The sequence below is a fragment of the Elephas maximus genome, chromosome 23 (assembly GCF_024166365.1).
Source record: "Elephas maximus indicus isolate mEleMax1 chromosome 23, mEleMax1 primary haplotype, whole genome shotgun sequence".
NCBI classification, from domain to species: Eukaryota; Metazoa; Chordata; class Mammalia; order Proboscidea; family Elephantidae; genus Elephas; species Elephas maximus.
Genome location: NC_064841.1, coordinates 51111556 through 51134917, shown reverse-complemented (window position 1 = coordinate 51134917; position 23362 = coordinate 51111556). Strand labels below are relative to the sequence as shown.

Genomic DNA, 23362 nt, shown 5'->3' with positions numbered 1-23362 from the left:
GCCATCTGTTCTCTCTACTGAGGGATTATAAGCTAGCCAAAATACTGACAAATGATTTAGATGCCACAACCCATTTGATGTATATATAATAAAATTTTCTCAATTTAGGCAAAAAATTAAAAACCTGTACACAGATGTTCATAGTAGCTTTATTCATAATAGCCCAAACCTGAAAACAATATAAATGTCCTTCCATGGGTGAATGGTTAAACTGTGGTACATCCATGCAACTGCTGATGAATGCAACAATTTGGATGGATAGCAAGGGTACTATGCTGAGTGATTAAAAAAAAAAAAAAGCCAATCTCAGAAGGTTGCATACCATATGATTCCGTTTATATAACATTTTGTGAATGACTGAACTAGAGATGGAGAACAAATTAGTAGTTGCAAGAGATAGGGGTAGGTGTGAGTAAGTGTGACTCTAAAGCAGTAGCACCAAGGGCTTCACTGGCAGTGAGGGAATGGTTCTGCATCTTGATTGCGGTGGTGGTTACGTGAATCTGTACGTGCACAGAACCACGTACACGTAAACTAAACACATACACACAAATGAATACCTATAAAAACGGGTGACATTTGAACAAGACTTGTAATCTCATTAACAATATTGCAGGGCTGTCAGTTTCCTGGTTTGATACTTCACTATGATTTGATAAAATTTTACTATGTGGAGAGCTGAGGAGGAGGGCACATGACACTGTCTCTTCTATTTTTGCAACGTCCTCTGAGTTTACAATTTCTTCAAAATAAAAATCGTAATTAATTTTAAAAATCATGTTCTCTTGTTCCCTCTACTTATACATTGTTTCAACCAAGGACAACATGTATCTTTCCATTTATCATTTATTTAGGTCTCATCTCAACCTTCCCTCATTTATCTGCAGGTTATAGACAGTTTTGTGAAATGAGTAACTCCAATGATGATGATATCCCCCAGCTTTCTTCCCACACCTTAGCAGCTCTCCAGGAATTTTATGCTGAGCAGCAACAGCAGACTGACTCAGGTGGGAATGATAAATACAGCATTGGAATAATAGAAGAGAACTGGGTAAGTAAATGCATTCCGGATTTCTCAGAAGTCATTGGCATGGTACCTGTTCTGTACCTAGTCCAGTGTTTGTCTGTATCCTACCTAATACCAAAGCCGACATCACCTGTCATTCAGGAACTAAAAACTCTCTTTGGGGAGCTAAGAAAGAAAACAGTTCAGGAACATTTTAAGACAGATTAAATGCAGAGTTTCCTGCCTCTGACTGCCAGGCTGGCTGGAGATCACAGGAGGCTTTTCGTTTAGGGGAACACCGTATCATTCCGTCCCACACAACTGTGTGCTCTGTTCTTGCACACAGGGCTCTCCATTGGTTTTTATAGAGCCCAGCTGATCCTGTGGGGAGAAATATACCATGGCACTAAACGAGGCAACCGAAACTAAACATGCAGTGAACAATTGGTGAGACACAGTTTTTTAAAAGATACTAATAGTTTTCAGTATGTGCTTAATATGTACTTTGTGTCTTTCTAGTCAAATAAAAATAAGAGGTAGAAGAGAAGAAAAACGAGTTGAAGGAAACCCCTCATGCAGGCTAGCACCTTTTTTTAGCATGACTAATAGAAACCCTGGTGGCGTAGTGGTTAAGTGCTATGGCTGCTAACCAAAGGGTCAGCAGTTCGAATCCGCCAGGCGCTCCTTGGAAACTCTGTGGGGCAGTTCTACTCTGTCCTATAGGGTCACTATGAGTTGGAATTGACTTGATGGCACTGGGTTTGGTTTTTTGTGTGTTTTAATACATAGGTGGAGTGTGTTCTTTGATCAGGAGAAACATATTTGTTTCAAAGGTGGTCTCATTTTGTGATGTTAGCAATCATTGATACTTGATACCTAGATTCCATTCATTCATTAGGGGCTTGTAATAATTTAATATAATTAAAAAAAAAAATTAGTTTTAAAAAGAAAAGCCTAAAACATGTTACCTATACACACTGGTATGGTAGATATAAATTAAAAGAACAAAGCTTATGACAACTCTAAAATGATTTCTAAACCCATTCCTCTGCTCCAGCAATTGAGCCAGTTTTGGTATAGTCAGGAAACTGCTTTACGGCTTGCAGAGGAAGTGATTGCAGTCGCTGGAGAAGGTGGCAGGTGAGATTCAAAGTTTTGTGCTATTCTTTTTGTATCCTAATCTTAAGTAATATTTTAAATATGCTTCCTAGATGAGAGTACTACATCTGCAGAAATCATAGTTCATGATTTACAGCATAAGAGAACTTAAGAACTGCTTCAATACTGAGTTTAGGGATATACTCAGAAGTTTATTTACTGTAAGATTTATCTTTATTCTCTAACATTTTCTAACCTGTTTCTTACCTTTATAACTCTAGAGTTTGCTTTAAAAAAGGAGGTCTTAATGTTTCACCTTTTTGAAGCTTTAAGAATATAGGTTTTCTTTTTATGTTCATTTGGTTTTTATTTTTATCAAAACTTCATGTGCATAAATTCAGCAATTCCACTCCAAAGTATATACTCAAAAGAATTGAAAGCAGAAACGCAAACAGATACTTATATACCAGTGTTCACTGCAACATTATTCACAATAGCTAAAAGGTAGAAACGGCTTAAATGTCCATCAACAGATGAATGGATAAATTGTGGTACATACATACAGTGGAATATTAGCTATAAAGCAAAATGAGGTCCCCATACATGCTACAACATGGATGAACCTTGAAAACATTATGCTGAGTGACTTGCGAGTCACAAAAGGACAAATACTGTATGATCTCATTTATATGAAATATCTAGAATAGGCAAATACATAGAGACCAAAGCTTATTAGTGGCTACCAGGGGGAGGGGGGAGGGGGAAAAGGGAGAGTTATTGCTTAAGCAGCACTGAAAATGGAAAATTTTGAGAATGGATAGCGGTGATGGTTGCACATGATGAACATTAATTAATGTCACTGCATTGTACATGTAAAAAATGTCGAAATGGCAAATGTACTGTTTTATATATATATTTATCATAATAAAAAGGAAAAGCTTTGCATGTGTATAATTTGAAGAGTATAATTGAAATGGCTCTAAAAGGCTTGTTTTAAATTAAAAAAAAAAAAAACAGCCAATGCTAATTTCCTCCCTCTCCCACACGGCCCACCCCACTCCCCACTTGAGCCCCCTTTTAACTGGCTCTTCTGGTATTTACAACCTTTTGGTGTTTCTAGATAACATGCTTATATTGCCACTTCTTGTTTTGTCACTTGCTCTCTGTCATGCTCCCCCAGATACCACATATGTGCATGCTTTCTATCCACGCTACTAACAGAATTATATCCTAAATTTGGTTAGAACAAGGTGTATGTTGTTATGACTACATACATGTTCTTCACAGCTGGGCTTTTTACTTTTCTGTATAATTTTTTATGTTCCCTGAAGTAAATAATTGTTTTATTTTTTATGCATTTCTACTTACATATCACTAATTAGCTCTTATATGCTCTACCATTGTCTAAATCTCCAGTCAGTAAGTTCAAACATATTTCAACTTCTTGAAAAAAGTTACTGGGTCCCAGAGCTTTGCAATCTGTTGCAATCTGGACCAGGTGCTTTCTAGGTTGGCTGCAGCTATGATCTTGTATCTCCCTTATTTTGCTGGAGGCACATCCTTCGATAGCTACAGAAAAAAGGTGCATGGGAGGGAAATTTTGAAACCTTTCATGTCTGAAAATGTCTTTATTCTACACTCGCTCTTGATTGTGTGATAGTTTGGATATCTAATTCTAGGTTGGGAATAATAGCTACTATTTCTCTGAGCCACTGTATTTTGAAGGCATTGTCCCATTGTCTCCAGGCTTCCATAGGTGTTGTTGAGAAATCCAATGCCATTCTGATTTTTTGCAGGAAACCTGGATTTTGTTTGTTTCCATCCCTGCCCACTGCACACTTAGTATTTTCTTTTTATCCCCAGAGTCCTAGGTGTTTTGGTGCAGAGATTTCATGTATGATACTGCACATTGTGGGAGCCCTTTCATTCTTACAACTCATGTCCTTCCGTTGGGGAAAATTATCTCAAATTATTTCCTTGATTTCTTCCCCTGTGTTTTCTGCTCCTCTTTGTGGAATTCCTATTGTTTGACTGTTGGACCTCCTCTAATTTTCTTTCCTTTTTCTATATGTTATCTTTTGTACCCTACTTTCTGGGAGAATTGCTCAACTTTAGCCTCTAAACTTTTCACCGAGTTTACCATTTTTGCTCCCATAGTCCTCACTGTCTATAGCTTTTTTTTTGCTCTCTGAATATTCCTTTATTATTGTGTCTTATTCCTTCTGGGGATATTAATTATAGAATTTTTTTTTAAGTTTTCATCTCCTTACATAGTCTTTATTTCAATGTGCTTTTTTCTGTTTGTTCATTTTGGTTTCTAATATTAGATGCTTCCCTTGAATGACTGTTGATCCTTGGCTGTCTGCTTTTATTTAAGGGTAGGTACCCCCTTTTTTTTTTACCCCAAATCTGGAAGCTTTGACACATGGGTGGACCTTGTTTACTTTAGGCCTTACTCTCAGCTCATCTGGGTGAGCTATTTCCTAGGGAACCTGTAGTATCAATACCTCTAAGTCTTTTCTTGTCAGCCAGCCAGAGCTCCAGGTAAGATTCTTCTAATTCCTGCCTGGAAGTTATACATCTGATACCATCCGGGGAAGCACGTTACTGAAAGAAGGCTGAGGTCTCCACATCCTAAAGTACATGCGGTACTCCTACATCACCTGTGCCTGGAATCCCAGAGAATATTCCTCTAGTTTTCTGCTAGTTGTAGAGGGGCAGACACCTGGTGGCTTGGGACAGGGAGGAGAATCCTGGGATCTGATTGTTTCTTAAACAGAACTTTCGACTAATTCTGTTTTTAGCCCCATCTTCACCCCGACTTCTTGAGTTACCCGGTTCTGAGGGTGCTGTGATATAAACCAGGTTGCTTCTTAGCTTTCCTGGTCGCCAGTTTAGGACCTGGCTTTCTTGGGTCTGCTGAGTTGATTACTACCCATCCATTTGCTTTTCACCTACCTAAATGTTGTTTCTTTAGCCTCTTCACTCATCCTCTTGTCGCTTGGAAATTTATGCCTAAACAGTAAAATGAAACAAAACTTTACTCATGTTTTATTTAGTAGGCCTTCGTAAGGGAACAAATCTAAATGAATATGTTGAATCTGCTGTCTTTAACTAGAAGGTCTAGTTTTTACATATACTTTCTTTTTTCCATTAATATGAGGGCCTTGGAAGCAATTTTTTATTTTTTCTGAAGAGCAACTTCAGCTATTTTGAGGAGCTGGGTAATAATTTTCAAGATGAGTAATAGGTAATATTTATTGAGTACTGACTGTGCCATATATTGTTCACATACTTTACAAGTGTCACCTCATTTAATCCTCATGTCTCTGTGAGGTACTTATTATTATACTCTCCATTCTTAAGATAAAGATGCTGCAGCCAGAGAAATGAAGTAACTTGATGAAGGTTACACAGCAAATAAATGACAGAGCTGGGGTTTGAACACAAGTGCTCTGATTCCAAACTACGTACTAAACTACAGGCTGCACTTAATTTGCTGCTTTTTTTGCTCTCATTCCTTCTTGCATCTCAGACTGTTTTCCTTCTGCCTGAAGTACATTCATTAGAATTTTTTAGAGAGGATCTACTGGTGGCATACTCAGATTTTGTCTGAAAATATCTTTATTTCACCCTCTTTCTTGGAAATTATTTTCATTGGGTATATAATTCTCAGCTGCTGATTGTTACCTTTCAGTACATTGAAGATACAATCCCCCTCCCTCCACTCCCACCCCTGGCCCATCCTGGAGCTAGGGGCAGTCTCGGGGCAGCAGGAGATCTGTGTTCCTGCATCCCAAACTGGAGCGGTGTGTTATGTGAAGTCAACAGGCTTTATTAAATGCTCCAGGTGTTTTCCAGGTGTATTTGGGCTGAGGGCCTTTGTAGCCTGACATGGGTACCTAATCACTGCGTGTGACATTGTCTCTGCTAAGAAATGCATCTCACATGCTTCAAGTTCAGTTTAATTCTAAAATTAACTATGTTTTTGAATGATAAATATGAACATGATAAAAATTTTAAAAGTGACAAAGGGAATTGGGAAAAAAAGTCAGTCTCCCTTTGACCCTTGTGTCCAGGCCCCCAGCTCCCCTCTCAGGCAGCCATGGCTCTGGCTCTGCATCCCCCAGAGATCCCTGGGTGTGCACAAGCACATATTTTTACACACACGAAAGCATATATACACTGTCCTGTCCCTTTCTTTTTTCACTTAGTGGTATATCTTAGAGGGCTGCTTCAGTCTGTTTAAAATGGCTACATGGTATTATTCCATTATAACCAATGTACCACAGTTAACTCAGTAACTCAATATTTAGGTTGCATCTAGCTATTTCAGCAGCTGATGTAAAAAGGTAACTTTTAGAATACTACCCATTCATAAACTGGGCTCTGCCTGTAATGAAATAGGTTTTTAATCTCCTTATACAAAAAAGCGACAGAAATTCAAAGTGGCTCGTCTGCAGTGAAGCACAGTAAACACAATGAGACTCAATGTATCTTTTTTGGAAACCTGGGGTTTTTCTTTCAAGACTGTGAATATTACAAAATGACTTCAGAATATTTAGTTTGGGACTAAAAAAGTATTTGAAATAAATACTAAAGGACCAACATGAAAATTATAGGTAAATTTAGGCTTTGGGCTGTCTACATCTATGTATTTTGTCATAATATGTTCCTGATGTTTTACTTTATTTACTACAAAAAGCACATTTATACTTTCATACTTCAAAGTTATGAGTTGCAGGTTTTTAAAGACCAAATTCCTTAAAGTGAGGCAGCACAAAGTTTTTCTCAAAATTTACTGCTATTGAGTATCAGGATACAAGTTAAACATACAAAAATCAGTTGGATTCCTTTACACCAACAAAAAGAACATCAAAGAGGAAATCACCAGATCAATACCATTTAAAGTAGCCCCCAAGAAGATAAAATACTTAGGAATAAATCTTACCAGAGACGTAAAAGACCTATACAGAGAAAGCTACAAGACACTACTGCAAGAAACCAAAAGAGAACTACGTAAGTGGAAAAACATACCTTGCTCATGGATAGGAAGACTTAACATTGTAAAAATGTCTATTCTACCAAAAGCCATCTATAGATACAATGCAATTCCGATCCAAATTCCAATGACATTTTTTAATGAGCTGGAGAAACAAATCACCAACTTCATATGGAAGGGAAAGAGGCCCCAGATAATTAAAGCATTACTGAAAAAGAAGAGCAAAAGTAGGAGGCCTCACACTACCTAATTTTAAAAACTGTTATACCACCACAGTAGTCAAAACAGCTCGGTACTAGTACAAAAACAGATACATAGGACAATGGAACAGAAATGAGAATCCAGACATAAATCCATCCACATACGAGCAGCTGATATTTGACAAAGGCCCAAAGTCAGTTAAATGGGGGAAAGACAGTCTTTTTAACAAATGGTGCTGGCATAACTGGATATCCATCTGTAAAAAAATGAAACAAGACCCATATCTCACTCCATGCACAAAAATTAACTCAAAGTAGATCAAAGACCTAAATATAAAGTCTAAAATGATAAAGATCATGGAAGCAAAAATAGGGACAATGCTAGGAGCCCTAATACATGGCATAAACAGTATCCAAAACATTACTAACAATGCACGAACACCAGAAGAGAAAGTAGATAACTGGGAGCTCCTGAAAATCAAACACCTATGCTCATCCAAAGACTTCACCAAAATAGTAAAAAGATGACCTACAGAATGGGAAAAAGTTTTTAGCTATGACATTTCTGATCAGCGTCTGATCTCTAAAACCTACATGATACTGCAAAAACTCAACGATGAAAAGACAAACAACCCAATTAAAAAATGGGCAAAGGGTATGAACAGGCACTTCACTAAAGAAGACATTCAGGTAGCTAACAGATACATGAAGAAATACAATTATTTGCCATTAGAGAAATGCAAATCAAAACTACGATGAGATTCCATCTCCAACAAGGCTGGCGTTAATCCAAAAACAATAAATGTTGGAGAGGCTGTGGAGAGACTGGAACACTTATACACTGCTGGAGGGAATGTAAAATGGTACAACCACTTTGGAAATTGATTAGGCACTTCCTTAAATAGCTAGAAATAGAATTATCCTACGATCCAGCAATCCCACTCCTTGAAATATATCCTAGAGAAATAAGAGCCTTCACCCAAACAGATATATGCACACCCATGTTCACCGCACCACTGTTTACAATAGCAAAAACATGGAAGCAACCAAGGTGCCATCAACGGATCAATGGATAAATAAATTATGGTATATTCACACAGTGGAATACTATGCATCAATAAAGAACAATGATGACTCCGTGAAATATTTCCTAACATGGAGGAATCTGGAAGGCATTATGTTCAGTGAAATTAGTCAGCTGCAAAAGAACAAATATTATATGAAACCACTATTATAAGAACTCGAGAAATAGTTTAAACAGAGAATATTCTTTGATGGTTACAAGAGTGGGGTAGGAGGGAAGGAGAGAGGTATTCACTAATTAGATAGTAGACAAGAACTATTTTAGGTGAAGGGGAGGGCAACACACAATACAGGAGAGGTCAGTACAACTGGACTAAACGAAAAGCAAAGAAGTTTCCTTAATAAACTGAATGCTTTGCCAAGGCCAGCATAGCAGGGACGGGGGTTTGGGAACCATGGTTTCAGGGGACATCTATGTCAATTGGCATAATAAAATCTGTTAAGAACACATTCTGCATCCCACTTTGGAGAGTGGCGTCTGGGGTCTTAAATGCTAGCAAGCGGCCATCTAAAATGCATCAATTGGCCTCAACCCACCTGGAGCAAAGGAGAGTGAAGAACACCAAAGACACAAGGTAATTATGAGCCCAAGAGACAGAAAGGGCCACATAAACCAGAGACTACATCAGCTTGAGACCAGAAGAACTAGATGGTGCCCGGCTGCAACCGATGACTGCCCTGACAGAGAACACAACAGAGAACCCCTCACGGAACAGGAGAGCAGTGGGATGCAGACCTCAAATTCTCGTAAAAAGACCAGACTTAATGGTCTGACTGAGACTAGAAGGACCCCAGAGGTCATGGCCCCAGACCTTCTGTTAGCCCAAGACAGGAACTATTCCAAAAGCCAACTCTTCAGACAGGGATTGGACTGGACTATGGGATAATAAATGATACTGGTGAGGAGTGAGCGTCTTGGATCAAGTAGACACATGAGACTATGTGGGCAGCTTCTGTCTGGAGGGGAGATGAGAGGGCAGAGGGGGTCAGAAGTTGGCTGAATGGACACAAAAATAGAGAGTGGAAAGGACTGTGCTGTCTCATCAAGCGGAGAGCAACTAGAAGTATATAGCAATGTATATATAAATTTTTGTATGAGAGACTGACTTGTAAACTTTCACTTAAAGCACAATAAAAAAAATTTTTTTTTAATTTACTGCTATTAGTTCCCACTATTTTTAAGAAAATAAAAGCATAAGTCTAAACACAAGGACTTATTTTTAGTGAAGTAATTGTTACTTAACATCATAAACTACCTATTAAAGCCCTTTCATGAATTTGTTTGTCTTTTAGAATAGCTTGTGTGAGTACCCCCAGTGTTTACCAGAAACTGAGAGAGCTACATAGAGAAGACTTTTCTGTATGCATCTTTGAATACGACAAAAGATTTGCTATATATGGAGAGGAGTTTATCTTCTACGATTACAATAATCCATTGGATTTACCCGAGAAAATTGCTGCACATAGTTTTGATGTTGTAATTGCGGATCCTCCTTATCTTTCTGAGGAGTGTCTCAGAAAAACTTCAGAAACCATCAAGTATCTGACTCAGGGAAAGATTCTGCTGTGCACAGGTGGGTGCCAGATTTCACTTCTCACAAAATGGGTGACAGTGGATTTTCCAGTCCTAGATTTCAGGAGTTGGAAGAGATCTTAGAACTCCAATCCTGAATCCACCACTTACTGTGTGACCTGAAACAAGTTATTTAGCCTCTGTGTACCCTAGTTTCCTTATCTGTAAGCAAGGATTAATACTACTACCTGCCTGGCAGGGTTGTTGGGAATTGACAGAGGGTCTGTTGGGCTGGCACAGTGTGAGTGCTCACTGAGTGTTAGCCATGGCTATTTATTTAATAGTATTATTTGATCCAGTCTGTGCACTTGATAAAACAAATTTGGAATCTAGAGAGTTAAAGTGAATTGCCTATGGTTATATGGCTAGAATTAAACTTCTTAAATTAGAAGAGTTTTCTTATAAAATTGATACATTTTACTAAGATGGGTATACTAAAATATTAACAACAAAGCACCCATCAGTTGTTTTACTTCCATGCATCCCACAGTATCTGTGATATTCCCCAGTTCCTAAGTCCCCAGTCTCTGAAAGTCCTGCTTCCTTCCTGGGAAAGTCCACCCACAGGTTGGGAACAGGAGGTGAGCTTCCGTGACCCAGAGTGCAGGCCTCTGCTCTCCTTTGGCAATGTGGGATTCCTTGTGTAGTCAAAACGCCACTCGGCATCATATAAACAGAATTTAGCACTTACTAATTCCACAACTTTTTACACATTGTTTGTGCCAGCTAACCTACACTGCTCTGACCTCATGGAGTTTACATTTTAGTTTTAGGGGATAGATTAAAAATATAAAAAAGCAGACCAAAGAAAGGAATTACTACTTGTGATAAGTGTAACGAAAGAATCCAAAAAGGCAGGGGCCTGGTACATAGAGTAGTGAGGGGTGTATGGCAGCTAGGTTGTGGAGGGGATGTGTTTGAGGAGGTGCGTTCATCGGAGACCTCAGGATGAGGCATGGACCACCCACCTGAAGGGCACGCACACCGCCTTGAGATAGGAGAAGAAGATAGGTTCGGCTAGAGCCTGGCAGTGGGCAGAGTGAGCGGCAGTGGCTGGGGGCGGGAGGGGGGGTTTGAAGGTAACAGTAGGGAGTTTGGATTTTCTTTTAAAGCTTTAGCTCAAAGTACCACAACCCAGTTTGTCTTAAGAAAATCACTTTTACTTTGTACTAAATATGGATTTACAGGGCAAGCATGGAAGGCCCATCATGAGGCCCTCACAGTCAGCTGACCTGGACAGGACTGAGCTTGCAGCCATGGATAAGGAGGGGAGGGAAAGGAGTTAGGATATGTTTTGGAGCCAAAACTGAAAGAACTTGCTGTAGTTTGAAAGTTGAGAATGGAGAAAGGGGAGGAATCGAGGATGACTCCAGGTGCCTGGCCTGTGCCACAGCAAGGCTGAGGAGGAGGGGGCCATAGAAGAGGGGCTGAGGGAGGAGTGGGATTGGGGTGGGGTGGGAATCAGGAGCTCTGCTTTGGGACAAGTAAAGCTTCGGGAGTTTTGGCTTCTCAGTGGCCATGTCCCATAGGCAGTGGGGGGAGAAGACTGGGCTGGAGATAGAAATTTGTATTAATGTCTTTATAGAGTTTGCAAGATAATATATTACTGAAAAAAGCTTCCTTGACTCAAAATTGGGAAACAATAGTTGTTTGTAATTGTTTTTGCTTTAAGTTCTTTAGGTTACTTTGTGGAATGTTATCTATTTCTAAATGTTTCAGCTTTGCAGAGGTAGAAAAATTATTAAATTTCACATTATGAAATGGAAAAAGATAGAACTAGGTAATTTGCAAAAACATATGAGAAGGCAAAAGGAATATAAAAAATGACTAACCCTTATCTGTTGGCTAGTGTTGTCGACTCAACTGTTTTAGTGTAGAGAGCCCTCTGCACCACGGCATTTGACACCTTTGGATTCATTTGGCTTCTTCTCTTCAGGCGCCATTATGGAAGCAGCAGCAGCAAAATTTCTTGGAGTGAAGATGTGCAAGTTCATTCCAAAACATACCCGAAATCTGGCAAATGAGTTTCGCTGTTACGTGAATTACAATTCTGGGCTTGACTGTGAAATCTAGCTACTTTCTCCTCAGTAGATTGAAAAGTTATAACCCACCCCGCCAAACTGGGGCTATCCCTGGCCTAATTTTCAAAATAAAGAAAACAACATCTCATTGTTTCTTTATTGAGGGTTCCTGTAGAGCTCAGGGTTCATTTGCCAGCCTGAATCCATGGAATTATAGTGGCAGAATCTTAGAGCTCGTTTAATCCTGTCTCCTTACTTCATGTATATAAAAAATGAAACACAAACAGGGACTTGGTAAAGACTTCTTGAATTAGACTGGACCCTGGCCTCTGTGTCAGCAGCACAGTCCCTTAAATGTGCTCATTCTGACCACCTGGGAGCAGCTGGTGCTTTCCCCAAGGAGACATGGCTTGCTACCACCATGAAATAATCCCGGGAACCAGTGTCAGGAGTGATGATAGGGACAGAGCCCCAGTGCCCTCTGTTGTGGCTCAGCCTCAGCATCTCCAACTCCAGCCATATGAGATGCTCTGAGCTGCCACATGAAAGCACCCTCTGTGACCAACTCCATTACACAAGGGGTCGGGGAGTATGATAGTCATCATACATCCACACCATGGTGTCCTGCTTAGCTGTCGACACAAGCAGACCATGACTACACGCAACAACTTAGACGGGTCTTAGGGCATTATGTTGGGTTGAAAAAGCCAATCTCAAAAAGTCACATACTGCATGATTCCATTTATGTAACATTCTCAAAATGACAAGATTACAGAAACGTTGAACAGATTAGTAGCTGGCAGAAGCTACAGATGGATGGGGGCTGGGAAGGGAGGTGTGACCATAAAAGGGAATTCTTTGTGGTGATGGAACAGTTCTAGGTCTTGATTGTGGTGATAAAATTGCATAGAACCACACACATACACACAAATAAGTAAAACTGGTAAAATCTGAGTAAGCTCTGTGGGTTGTGCCAATGTCACATTCCTGGTTGTGACACTGCACTACGGTTATGTAACGTTACCACTGGGAGGACTCGATAAAGGGTACACAAGACCTCTCTGTAGTACTTTTGCAATTTCCTGTGGATCTATAACTGTTTCAAAATAAAAAATCACCCCCTCTCTCTGGGAAAGGATTATAATTCCCTACCTCTGCGACTTGCTTTGGCAAAGTGTGAAAGGACGTGGCATGTATCGCTTCAACCTGAACTATATTTTCCCTCTGGCACAATAAGCGGCACACCTCCAGACAGGCTGCCCTGGCTGTCCAGGTCCTAGAGTGGGGCAGAGCCACATCCAGCCTGCAGTGGAGGTGCAGACAGAGTGGGAAAGAAACACTTGTGGTTCAAAGTCAGACTGGGATCAATACTGAGGGAAACTGGGATTGATATACTGAGGGATACGGAGAGGGAGAGACTGGGGGATCGGTACTGAGGGATACAGAGAGGGAGGAAGATACATCAGACCAAGTGCCACTTGTGAACACTGGTTCAAGATGCCCAGCTTTATCCTCTGGTTTGTTACCATTGTTCCTCAGACCTCAGGTGTCATGGATAATTTTTAGGTAATTTACTCTCAAAATCACTTTGTATTTTTCTGAGGCACTGATATTTTTATCAGTGTATCTAGCAGCAATAGCAGCATACCAGCACCTGGCACGTTACGTATTCAATAAATTTTTGTTTTTTAAAAAAAGACCCCACTTTATTATTTCCTTATGAACTGGTTTGCTAAAAATTACCTAGGGCAGTATTACCATATTTTAGTGACAAATTACGTATAGACGTACACTGTTTAATTTAGGAATTCTGAGAGCAACAGTCTAGAAAGAACAGAATTTTAGCTGTCCTATAAATCTAACATTTAGATGAAGAAAAGAAACCTTATTTTCCATCACGGGAGACAGAGGATGAGGAGACAAAGGGGTGAGGCTTGACTCATATTAAAAATATACACGTCTTAAGTTATGAGCCTTACAAAAGGAGGTAATTACAGATTTGTTTAGTAAGCAGCCAACATGTTTTATTGCCTTGGATCCCTTATGTGACTTCAATTTTAGCAAATCTGTTCATATATGATCCACTTCTGGATTTCATAAAATGTCTGTGGCTCCACCCCTGGGACCTTTAAAAAAAATCACTGCCTCTGGTGCGTTCCTTGTTGCCTTCATTTAATTGAGGCTTTAATGATGTTGAGGAGCCCTGGTGGCACAGTAGTTAAGAACTTGGCTCCTAAGCAAAAGGTTGGCAGTTCTAATCCACCAGGCACTCCTTGGAAACCCTATGGGGGCAGTTCTACTCTGTCCAGTAGGGTTGCTATGAGTCGGAATCGATTCAATGACAAGAAGTTTGGTTTTTTAGGAATGATGCTGAACACAAAGTGAGCGCCAAGACGAGGGATGCGGGAGGCTGGGTACGATGCTGCCCAGGAAGTGCTGTGTCTGCAAGGACAATGGGTGTGAACTTTGAGGAGGCACCCTATCATCTCTTAAACCTCACCAAAGAACTTAAAAAACTAAAAAGAATATTTAATAGGCACCTTTAGAAGTCCTTCCTGATTCAAAGATTTGCACTGAGAGACAAAATAGCCATATGAGTTGTCAGCTTTGCTAACAAATTTCAAAAATTTCCATGTCACTTACTCTGCTGTGTATTTGAGGGTAACAAGGTGCTTGAGCAGCAAGAACAAATGATAGCAGGGGTAGCTTAAGGACCCCATTGTAGACAGGAAGTTCATGTGCTTCCCCTCCTATTCCTTAAAATCAGAGCTGGAGCCAATTTCTAAAAATCAGGGCTTCCAACCAGTTCGTTTGGTTTAAACCTCTGCTGAGAATTTGCATTTCCACCCCAGATATACTGAATCAGAATCTACATTTTAACAAGACCCCCAGTGATTCTGAGAATCACTGCTGTACTAGTGGTTCTCAGAATTATTCCCTAAACAACAAGATTAGCATCACTTGGGAACTTGTTAGAACTGCACATTCTCAGCAGGGGTTTGAACCATATCGAACCAGGTAGAAACCCTGCTACAAATGGCCATTGTTTTTCCTCTGCCCTGCTAAAAGAGATGCAGTAAAACGAGGAGTTTGAGTAATTAGCCTCTGAATATGGAGCTATGGGCATTTGCAGAATGCTTTCTGAGTGCTGTTCCCAAAGGATTGTTTCTATAAAACACACAGGAAATAGAAATGCTGTTGGTTGGAAAACATCTTCAATAACCAGCAAGGTGTCTCTGTTCCAAGGGTTGCCACAAAATCCTCAAGATAGACTTTACTTGAAGGAAACTTATGTGCTGTGGCACTTTTTGGGAGGAGAAGCAGCTGAGAAACTTACAGTAATAAAGTGTTGCTCTTCCCCAAATCCTAATTTATAGTGCTAATATAAATGAGATGAAGCTATGTGAACTGGGTAGAATAATTCGCAAAGTGCTATTGAGAGCAGCAATTTTTAAAAATGTGTTATTGAGCTGTGATTAGCAATAATTTATCTAGCCAGTAAATGTCCATATTTATTTGATAAAACACACCACCAAATTCCTCCCCCTCATAAAAAAAAAAAAAAAACTTTAGTTTTAATGAGAAAACAAAATTCTATTACCCACTGAAACAGGATCTCCCCACACTTAATCACTGTCATGGATTTAATTGTGTCCCCCCAAAATATCTGTCAACTTGGCTAGGTCATGATTCCCTTGTACGATTGTCTACCTTTTTATCTTCTGATGTGATTTCCCTATGTGTTGTAAATCCTATCACTATGATGTAATAAGATGGATTAGTGGCAGTTACACTAATCAAGTCTACGAGATTAGATAGTGTCTTAAGGCAATGTTTTAAATCCTATCACCATGATGTAATAAAATGGATTAGTGGCAGTTACACTAATCAAGTCTACGAGATTAGATAGTGTCTTAAGGCAATCTCTTTTGCGATATAAAAGAGAGAAGTGAGCAGAGAGACATCGGGACCTCATAACACCAAGAAAGCAGCACCGGGAGCAGAGGGCATCCTTTGGACCTAAGGTTCCTGCACTGAGATGCTCCCAGACCAAGGAAGGACTGATGACAAGGACCTTCCTCCAGAGCCAACAGAGAGAAAAAGCCTTTCTCTGGAGCACCCTGAATTTGGACTGTGAGAGAATACACTTCTCTGTTAAAGACATCCACTTGTGGTATTTCTGTTATAGCAGCACTAGGTGACTAAGACAATCACTACCCTCTAATTCCATCTTCTATCTAATTGCTGCTGCCTAATGAAAGTTCTATAGATTTCATTTAGTCTTATCTTTTACAGAAAAATCAACTCCACAGCAATGGGTTTGATGTTTTTGGTTTTATATCCACTAAAGCAGTAAACACAGCGTGAAGACAGAATGGTCTGATAATTTAGCTTATTAATCACTGGGGCCAGTACTTTAACACCAACTGTGTGCTAGACACTGTGCTAAGTGTTTCAGAAATGATATTTATAAATAGGTACGTAAAATTGAGCTCAGTGAGACACAATAATTCAGATCCATGAGGGGACACCTCTTGTGTGTGGAGGTGGCACATTCAAACGTAATTCTGCTTTACAGCTAATGCATGTCATTCATTTTAGTTGAGGACAGAGGCTGTATCTTGTTCACAGCTGTCTCCCAAGAGCTCAGTGACTGGAACAGAGCAGGGGTGCAATAAGCATTTATTAAGTAAAACATTTTAAATATAGTTGCTCTTAATTGCTAATATAAAAATAGTTTCCACCCCCTATTTAAAACAACTGAATAGAAAAAGCAGGTATCTGTTCTTTCTACTCTTTTATGTTTTACAAAAAAATTTTTTTTTTGGTGTTTTAAGCATAAATCTCTCTCTGCTACCACGGTGAGAAAAGCCACCATGTCACTTCCTGGTAAGGACACAGAGTCTTCAGGACCCTCGTGAGTCCTGAATATTTCATTCAGAGAAAAATACTAAGGTTGCCTTTGTAGATCTTAGAAGGTTAACTTCTTCCACTGGGAATGTACTGCATTTTAACAAGCTGATTTAGTTAAACTAATAGTTAACACAATTAATAAAATAGTGATATGTCCCCCGTAGAAGTTGTCTACTCTCCCTTGTTTACTCTGCTTTGATGTCTGCACTATTTATGAGTGGCTGGAAGATGTTACACAATAGGCTACACAATGATAACACGATCAAAACAACTGCGCAAATCGCTGGTCTAAGAGGCAATTTTTCTTTTACATTTATGGATTTTTGTTGTTGCTGTTCTGAACTGGCAACAATAGGTTGCTTGAACCATTTGTTTTGTGGACAATAATTTATTCTAGATTCAAGGGATCTGTGCCCCCTTGGGGGGGCTGAACTGGGGAAGTAAAATTTCCCAAACTGTACAGAACTATCCACAGCTGTCATTTCCAGTTTGGATTTTTTATTTAGAAAATCTGGATTTTGTCCAGTGATGTGTTTTTCATGCACATATTCTGCCAGCACGTAGTATGAGTTAGAAGCACTCTCCGTGAGCCTTCTATGCAGAGAGAACTAAGGCTGAAGGTGGGTGACACAGAGAAGCTACCTCTCCGTGACCGTTAATAGGACAGGTGATGCTGGGATGAAGTGCAGGTAAGGAAAGGACACTTCCCAGTCTTGGTCTGGCGTGTCACAGAAGTTCAAATCTGTGCAGATACTGACTTTACATGACTAGCTCATCTTTCTAAAACCAAATCAAATTTGGTTCATTTAAACATCAACCATAAAATTAAGATAAAGTGAAAATTTTAATTAACATATTATTTCCTCAAAAGCTTAGTGAGCCAATTAAGGCAGACTCCACAGAGAAATGCACACAGCCAGCATGCCCATCACCTGAATGGTTTCAGTGATTTTAAAAAGTCCTCATTTTTACAAATAGTTGTGTTCATGGACACACTTTCAACCAAAAAAAAAAAAAGGAATTAGCTTATATTGCAATACTTAGAAAAAGAGACCTCCAGTATTCATCTCTGGAAATTCTAATTTGGCCCATTTTCTCCTCATATGTGTCCTGAAGCCCTTAACATCAAGCCAATATGAGAGTCTTCCTGAGAATGGGGAAATGAGCACAGTCCACTGCTTATTTTTATTCAGATGCTAGGCTCATGAGGCATTTTAAATCTAAAGCCAAATTTATAAACCACCCCCCCAACTTTCAAAAGTGGAAATAAAAAATTTTTTAATTGTTAAATCTATTTATATACTCATGAAAAACCCACGTTTGAGATTTCTAGAATTCTTAGTCTATCTGTGTCATACAAGCCTTTTGTTCATTTAACAGTGGGAAGATCTTCACTGAAAGGTAGATTAGGTCAAAATCAAATGTGTCCATTTTGTTATTGCCGGCAACCTGCTACAGATTGAATTGTAAAGGCTGAGGCCACAGATCCACCTAAAGAAGAGTTTATCTGAAGATTCTAATTATGCTTTCAAACAACCAAAAAAAAATCCTACTATCAGAGGAAGGGAAAACTGAATGTTTATAAAACGTTCACGTCAAGTAAAACATTTTAAATATAGTTGCTCTTAATTGCTAATATAAAAATAGTTTCCACCCCCTATTTAAAACAACTGAATAGAAAAAGTAGCTATCTATTTATCTACTCTTTTAGGCTTAAAAAGAATATATGTGTGTGTATATATATATATATATATATTTTTTTTTTTTTTTGGTGTTTTAAGCATAAATCTCTCTGCTACCACGGTGAGAAAAGCCACCATGTCACTTCCTGGTAAGGACACAGAGCCTTCTGCAGCAGGACCCTTCTGAGTACCCTAGCAGTGGGCCCCCCTGCAGTAGAGCCGGAATGGCGGCCTGCAGCCTTGAAGAGCATTAATCACCTTTTCCAAATCCAGGTGCTCCTCACTGTGGCGTTTGCCTTGGGCCTCAAGTGAGCTACACGTGGACCAGGTTAAATTCAAATCGGTTTTCAACAACTCTGAATTAACTTTTGCTGAAAAAACTGGCAGTGCCAGTGTCAAATTGGCGAGCAAACTATTCTAGATGGCAAGGCCTCTGCAGCTGTGTTGTTCGTGTACTGTCCTGGGTGGTTCCCTACTCCTTTCGGCCTCCTGTAGAAGCGCTTTGCGCAGAGCCCGGGCCCAGAGGCCTCAGGGGGCGGCGGGCTGGTCGTTGGCACCTAGCAACAGCTTTGCTGCTTGCTTGTCCATGCTGGAGTTGATGCCCTCGGCGTCCTTCTCCTGCTCCTTCTCCTGCTCGGGGACGCAGGTGCAGCCCACTGCCACCGCGACGTAGTCCTCCGCGTATAGGTAGCGGCCGCCAGCGCAGGCCGCAGTGCGGCGCAGGACCACGGTGGGCATGAGCACTGGGACGCTGCGGAAGCGCAGGTCCTCCTCGCCGAAGGGCCCCGTCAGGCAGCCCCGGCACAGGCAGTACGCCTCGGGCAGGTACTTGGGGTACCTGGTGGGGTCGTAGGAGATTCTGCACAGGGAGAGAACAGAATTTAGTGCGTGCCGTGGGAAGCTGGGCACATCACACGCTGAGCTGAAACAGCATCTGGACTTTTCCTTCTGGAACCTAGAACACACAGAGCGAACGCGTGCTGAGGTCACAGGGATCCGCGCAGGGAGGGGGCCGGTCTGACGCTTCACCACACTCTAAGCAGACACATCCGTAACTTCACTGTATTTTACATGATCGAGGCAGTAGCCATAGCTATCACTTCCTTGAGCCATCCTTCCATAAAACTACTTTCCATCGTCCACAACTATAAAAATAATTTTTACACAGCCCACATGTGCACTAACATGTGACCCTTCACACATGACGGCATATGACGCGACTGCCCGCCTGTGCCCAGGGGCAGTGACCCAGGGCCCCCAGCCCCACCCCGAAGCCGCCACCCCTCACCCCCTCCCTCCTTCCGCAGACACAGGAAGAGCTGGCCAGGCACCCCCAACAGGAGCTGCGTCCGGCCTGGCAGCTGCCAGCCAGATCGCGGTTCGTGCTGCCCTGTGCTATGCCCTGGGGGGGCAGTGGACACTGGCCACCTGGCCGGCTGACACAGAGCCACAAGCAGTGTCACACCCACGAGAAATGGCAGCTGCATGGCACCTGTCCCAAAGCCACACTCTATCAAGGTCAGGCCTTCTTTGCTGCAGTTGCACTGGGGGCTGCAGGGCTCGCCAGCCCGGTATGTTTCAGAAGTAAACATGGCTTAAACGTTGTGCATTTTTACCATCCTCCAAGTCTCCCTCTTCTGGTTAGAGTCCAAAATCCAAGTGTCAGCACCTACAAAACAGCTGCCAGGCCAGGACCCAGCAGTCTGGAGTTGGGCTGGGACAGACAGTTCCCTGACAGGGAGCCAGAGCCATATCAGGCTGGACTCTGCTCTCTGACTCCGCCCACCACCCACCCCACACACAAGGTCAGGAGGCTGCCTACTCTTGCCATCATGGGAACCCAGGGTGGTGGGTGAAGGAGATGCCCTGAGAGCCCCTTGCAGAGTGAGGAATCTTCCCATTTCTCCTGGGATTGCCATGATCCCAAGTTCCCATTTCTAGTCAACTGTACAACCCTGTTACGAACCTGCTTCCCTTTATTCTGGAGCTGAGTCCTAGGATACCAAACTCTTGGAGTTGTAGGCGTGACTCTTCCCATCCAGCCTCTTGATCAGCAGGCACGCATCTGTAGACCCACAAGGTGCCTAGGAAGGACCCTGAAAAAGCCTCCACCCACTGTGGGCCCACCAGGAGCCCATGCTCTGAGTGGAAACAAACAACTGGAGGGACACACACTCCATCACCAGGGTCCACGCTGCAGAGGCGCCAGGCAGCAGGGGGGGTGCAGCCCAGGAGGGCTGCACAGGAAAGGGCATTGGCCCTTGCGCAGAAGTTTTACATCCCTCTGAAGGAAACTTCTACAGATTCATTCTCTCATAGGTACTGTTAATGACTCACAAAGCTAAAAGATGTTCAGTTCAGAGATAATGCCAAGACCACCAAGTTGGAGAGCAGACAGAAAATAGGCAGGAGGTATCGGAGAGAAAGGACTGGCCTGGGAGAGGGCTGAGGCAGGGGGACAGAGGGAGACGGGCTTGAGTGTGAGCTGGAAGGCAGAGATGCTGACTAGAGCCAGTTCTGGATGCACAAGGGCAGGACAGCAGGAGCCTGAAGGAATTTCTAGCATGGGAGTGGCATGATAAACAATGATGCTAATTATTTCAATGAGTTGAGCTAAATATTAATAGTTTGATAAGGGTGTATGGCTTTGGAAGCGTAAGGAAGGCATACACTTTTCTTCAGTTTGGGCCCAGTATCTTTAGACAACAGATTGTGGCATGCTTATCTCCATTCCACAGCAAATCCATTCAGCCCCAACAGCATGTCACGTGCTCAGTGGGAAGGCGGGGCCACGGGAGAGCTGAGAGGTGGCGGCTGTGGGGGGCTGTAGAGAGAGGACAGGTGAAGACTGAGCATTCTAAACCTGAGGGGCATTGCAAAGTAGTTGCCACTTTTGAATGTTTGAATCTTGGGATGAGGTCAAAGGAAACGTCAAGAGATGATTCCCAGGCCTCTAGTCTGGTGACCAGAAGCATGGGGACAACACCGAGGGAGGTGTGAAGCCTCAGGCACCCTGACCCTGCTGTTGCTGAGCGCTCAGCACAACCCTTCAACCTCCGTCTCCCTGCAGCACCACACAGAAGAGATATCAGACCCAAGGGCCAAGGTGGTAAATCTCTGATCTGCAGGCATAAAGGTGACTGTATGCAAAATGCAAAAGTTGTCTCCAGAGCAAAGGCACTTATATTTACATGGATTTTACTCATGCTTCCCTCCCACTTATGCACGAATAGTTAGTGTGTCTTACGCTTCTTACTACTACTTTGTCCTCAGTTCTGGAACTGCAGCTGCCGCCATCAGAAGCTTGGGTAGCATGCTGAGGTTGTCCTTGCTGGCCTGGAAGAGCCGCACACCCTCACGTCTCCAGCTCCTTCCACTGTCCCGTGCTGCCTCCGCTAGCTGGGGTGCATGTCAGGAGAAAACAACTCCTGGCTTAGCCCTCAAAGGCTCCCCAGTTTGGCCCTCACCTGTTTGCCTCCACTGCCTTCTCCTTCGTATAGCTCACACTCCAGTCATCCTAAACGGCTGGCACTGGGATATTCCCTGCGTGCGCCACATCCAAGCTTTTGCCAAGATCCCCCTACAACTCAATGAAGTCTTGCCTTATTTTACGGTCCAATTTAAGTCATTTTCTTTAAAACAAAAAATTGCCACTGAGTTGATTCTGACTCACGGCAACCCCACATGAGTCAGAGTAGAACTGAACTCTGTAGGGTTTTCGATGGCTGATTTTTGGAAGTAGATTGCCAGGCCTTTCTTCTGAGGCACCTCTGGGTAGGACTCGAACCTGCAACCTTTCAGTAAGCAGCTGAGTGTATGAACTGTTTGCACTACCCAGGGTCTCCTTTATCTCCTTTCAGAGTGTTCAATCTGGGCATTATGCTGAGTGAAATTAGTTGCAAAAGGACAAATATTGTATAAGACCACTATTATAAGATCTTGAGAAATAGTTTAAACTGAGAAGAAGGCATTCTTTTGTGGTTACGAGAAGGGGGAGGGAGGGAAGGTAGAAGAAGGATATTTACTAATTAGATAGTAGATAAGAACTACTTTAGGTGAAGGGAAGGACAGCACTTAATACAGGGGAGGTCAGCACAACCGGACTAAACCAAAAGCAAAGAAGTTTCCTGAATAAACTGAATGCTTCGAAGGCCAGCGTAGCAAGGGTGGGGGTTTGGAGACCGTGGTTTCAGGGGACACCTAAGTCAACTGGCATAATAAAATCTACTAAGAAAACATTCTGCATCCCACTTTGAAGAATGGCATCTGGAGTCTTAAATGCTAGCAAGTGGCCATCTAAGATGCATCAATGAGTCTCAACCCACCTGGATCAAAGGAGAATGAAGAACACCAAGGACACAAGGTAATAAAGAGCCCAAGAGACAGAAAGGGCTCCATGAACCAGAGACTACATTATCCTGAGACCAGAAGATCTAGATGGTGCCCAACCACAACCGATGACTGCCCTGACAGAGAATATAGTGGAGGACCCCTGAGGGAGCAGGGGAACAGTGGGATGCAGACCCCAAATTCTCATAAAAAGACCAGACTTAATGGTCTGACTGAGACTAGAAGGACCCTGGTGGTCATAGCCCCCCAACCTTCTGTTGGCCCGGGACAGGAACCATTCCAGAAGCCAGCTTGTCGGACATGGATTGGACTGGACAATGGGTAGTAGAGGGATGCTGGTGAGGAGTGAGCTACTTGGATCAGGTGGACACTTGAGACTATGTTGGCACCTCCTGTCTGGAGGGGTGATGGGAGGGTAGAGGGGCTTAGAAGC

General features: G+C 42.0%; 2 protein-coding genes across 5 annotated transcripts in view; one reads left to right on the top strand and one right to left on the bottom strand.

Annotated features, from left to right (window-relative positions):
• EEF1AKMT1 (EEF1A lysine methyltransferase 1) overlaps positions 1 to 12064 on the top strand; it is a 49407-nt gene extending 37343 nt beyond the window's left edge. The window contains exons 2-5 of one of the 2 annotated variants that reach the window (XM_049867648.1): positions 888 to 1051; positions 2064 to 2146; positions 9683 to 9963; positions 11899 to 12064. In XM_049867648.1, coding sequence (XP_049723605.1) covers positions 908 to 1051; positions 2064 to 2146; positions 9683 to 9963; positions 11899 to 12035 — 645 coding nt within the window. In that variant the 5' untranslated portion in view covers positions 888 to 907 and the 3' untranslated portion in view covers positions 12036 to 12064. Of the gene's footprint in view, positions 1 to 846; positions 1052 to 2063; positions 2147 to 9682; positions 9964 to 11811 lie in introns of those variants that run through there. The other variant, XM_049867649.1, reaches the window with a different exon arrangement.
• Positions 12065 to 15380: 3316 nt separating this feature from the next.
• IL17D (interleukin 17D) overlaps positions 15381 to 23362 on the bottom strand; it is a 29623-nt gene continuing 21641 nt past the window's right edge. For all 3 annotated transcript variants that reach the window (XM_049867647.1, XM_049867646.1, XM_049867645.1), the window contains one exon: positions 15381 to 19438. In XM_049867647.1, the coding sequence (XP_049723604.1) occupies positions 19108 to 19438 (331 nt within the window). In that variant the 3' untranslated portion in view covers positions 15381 to 19107. The remainder of the gene's footprint in view (positions 19439 to 23362) is intronic.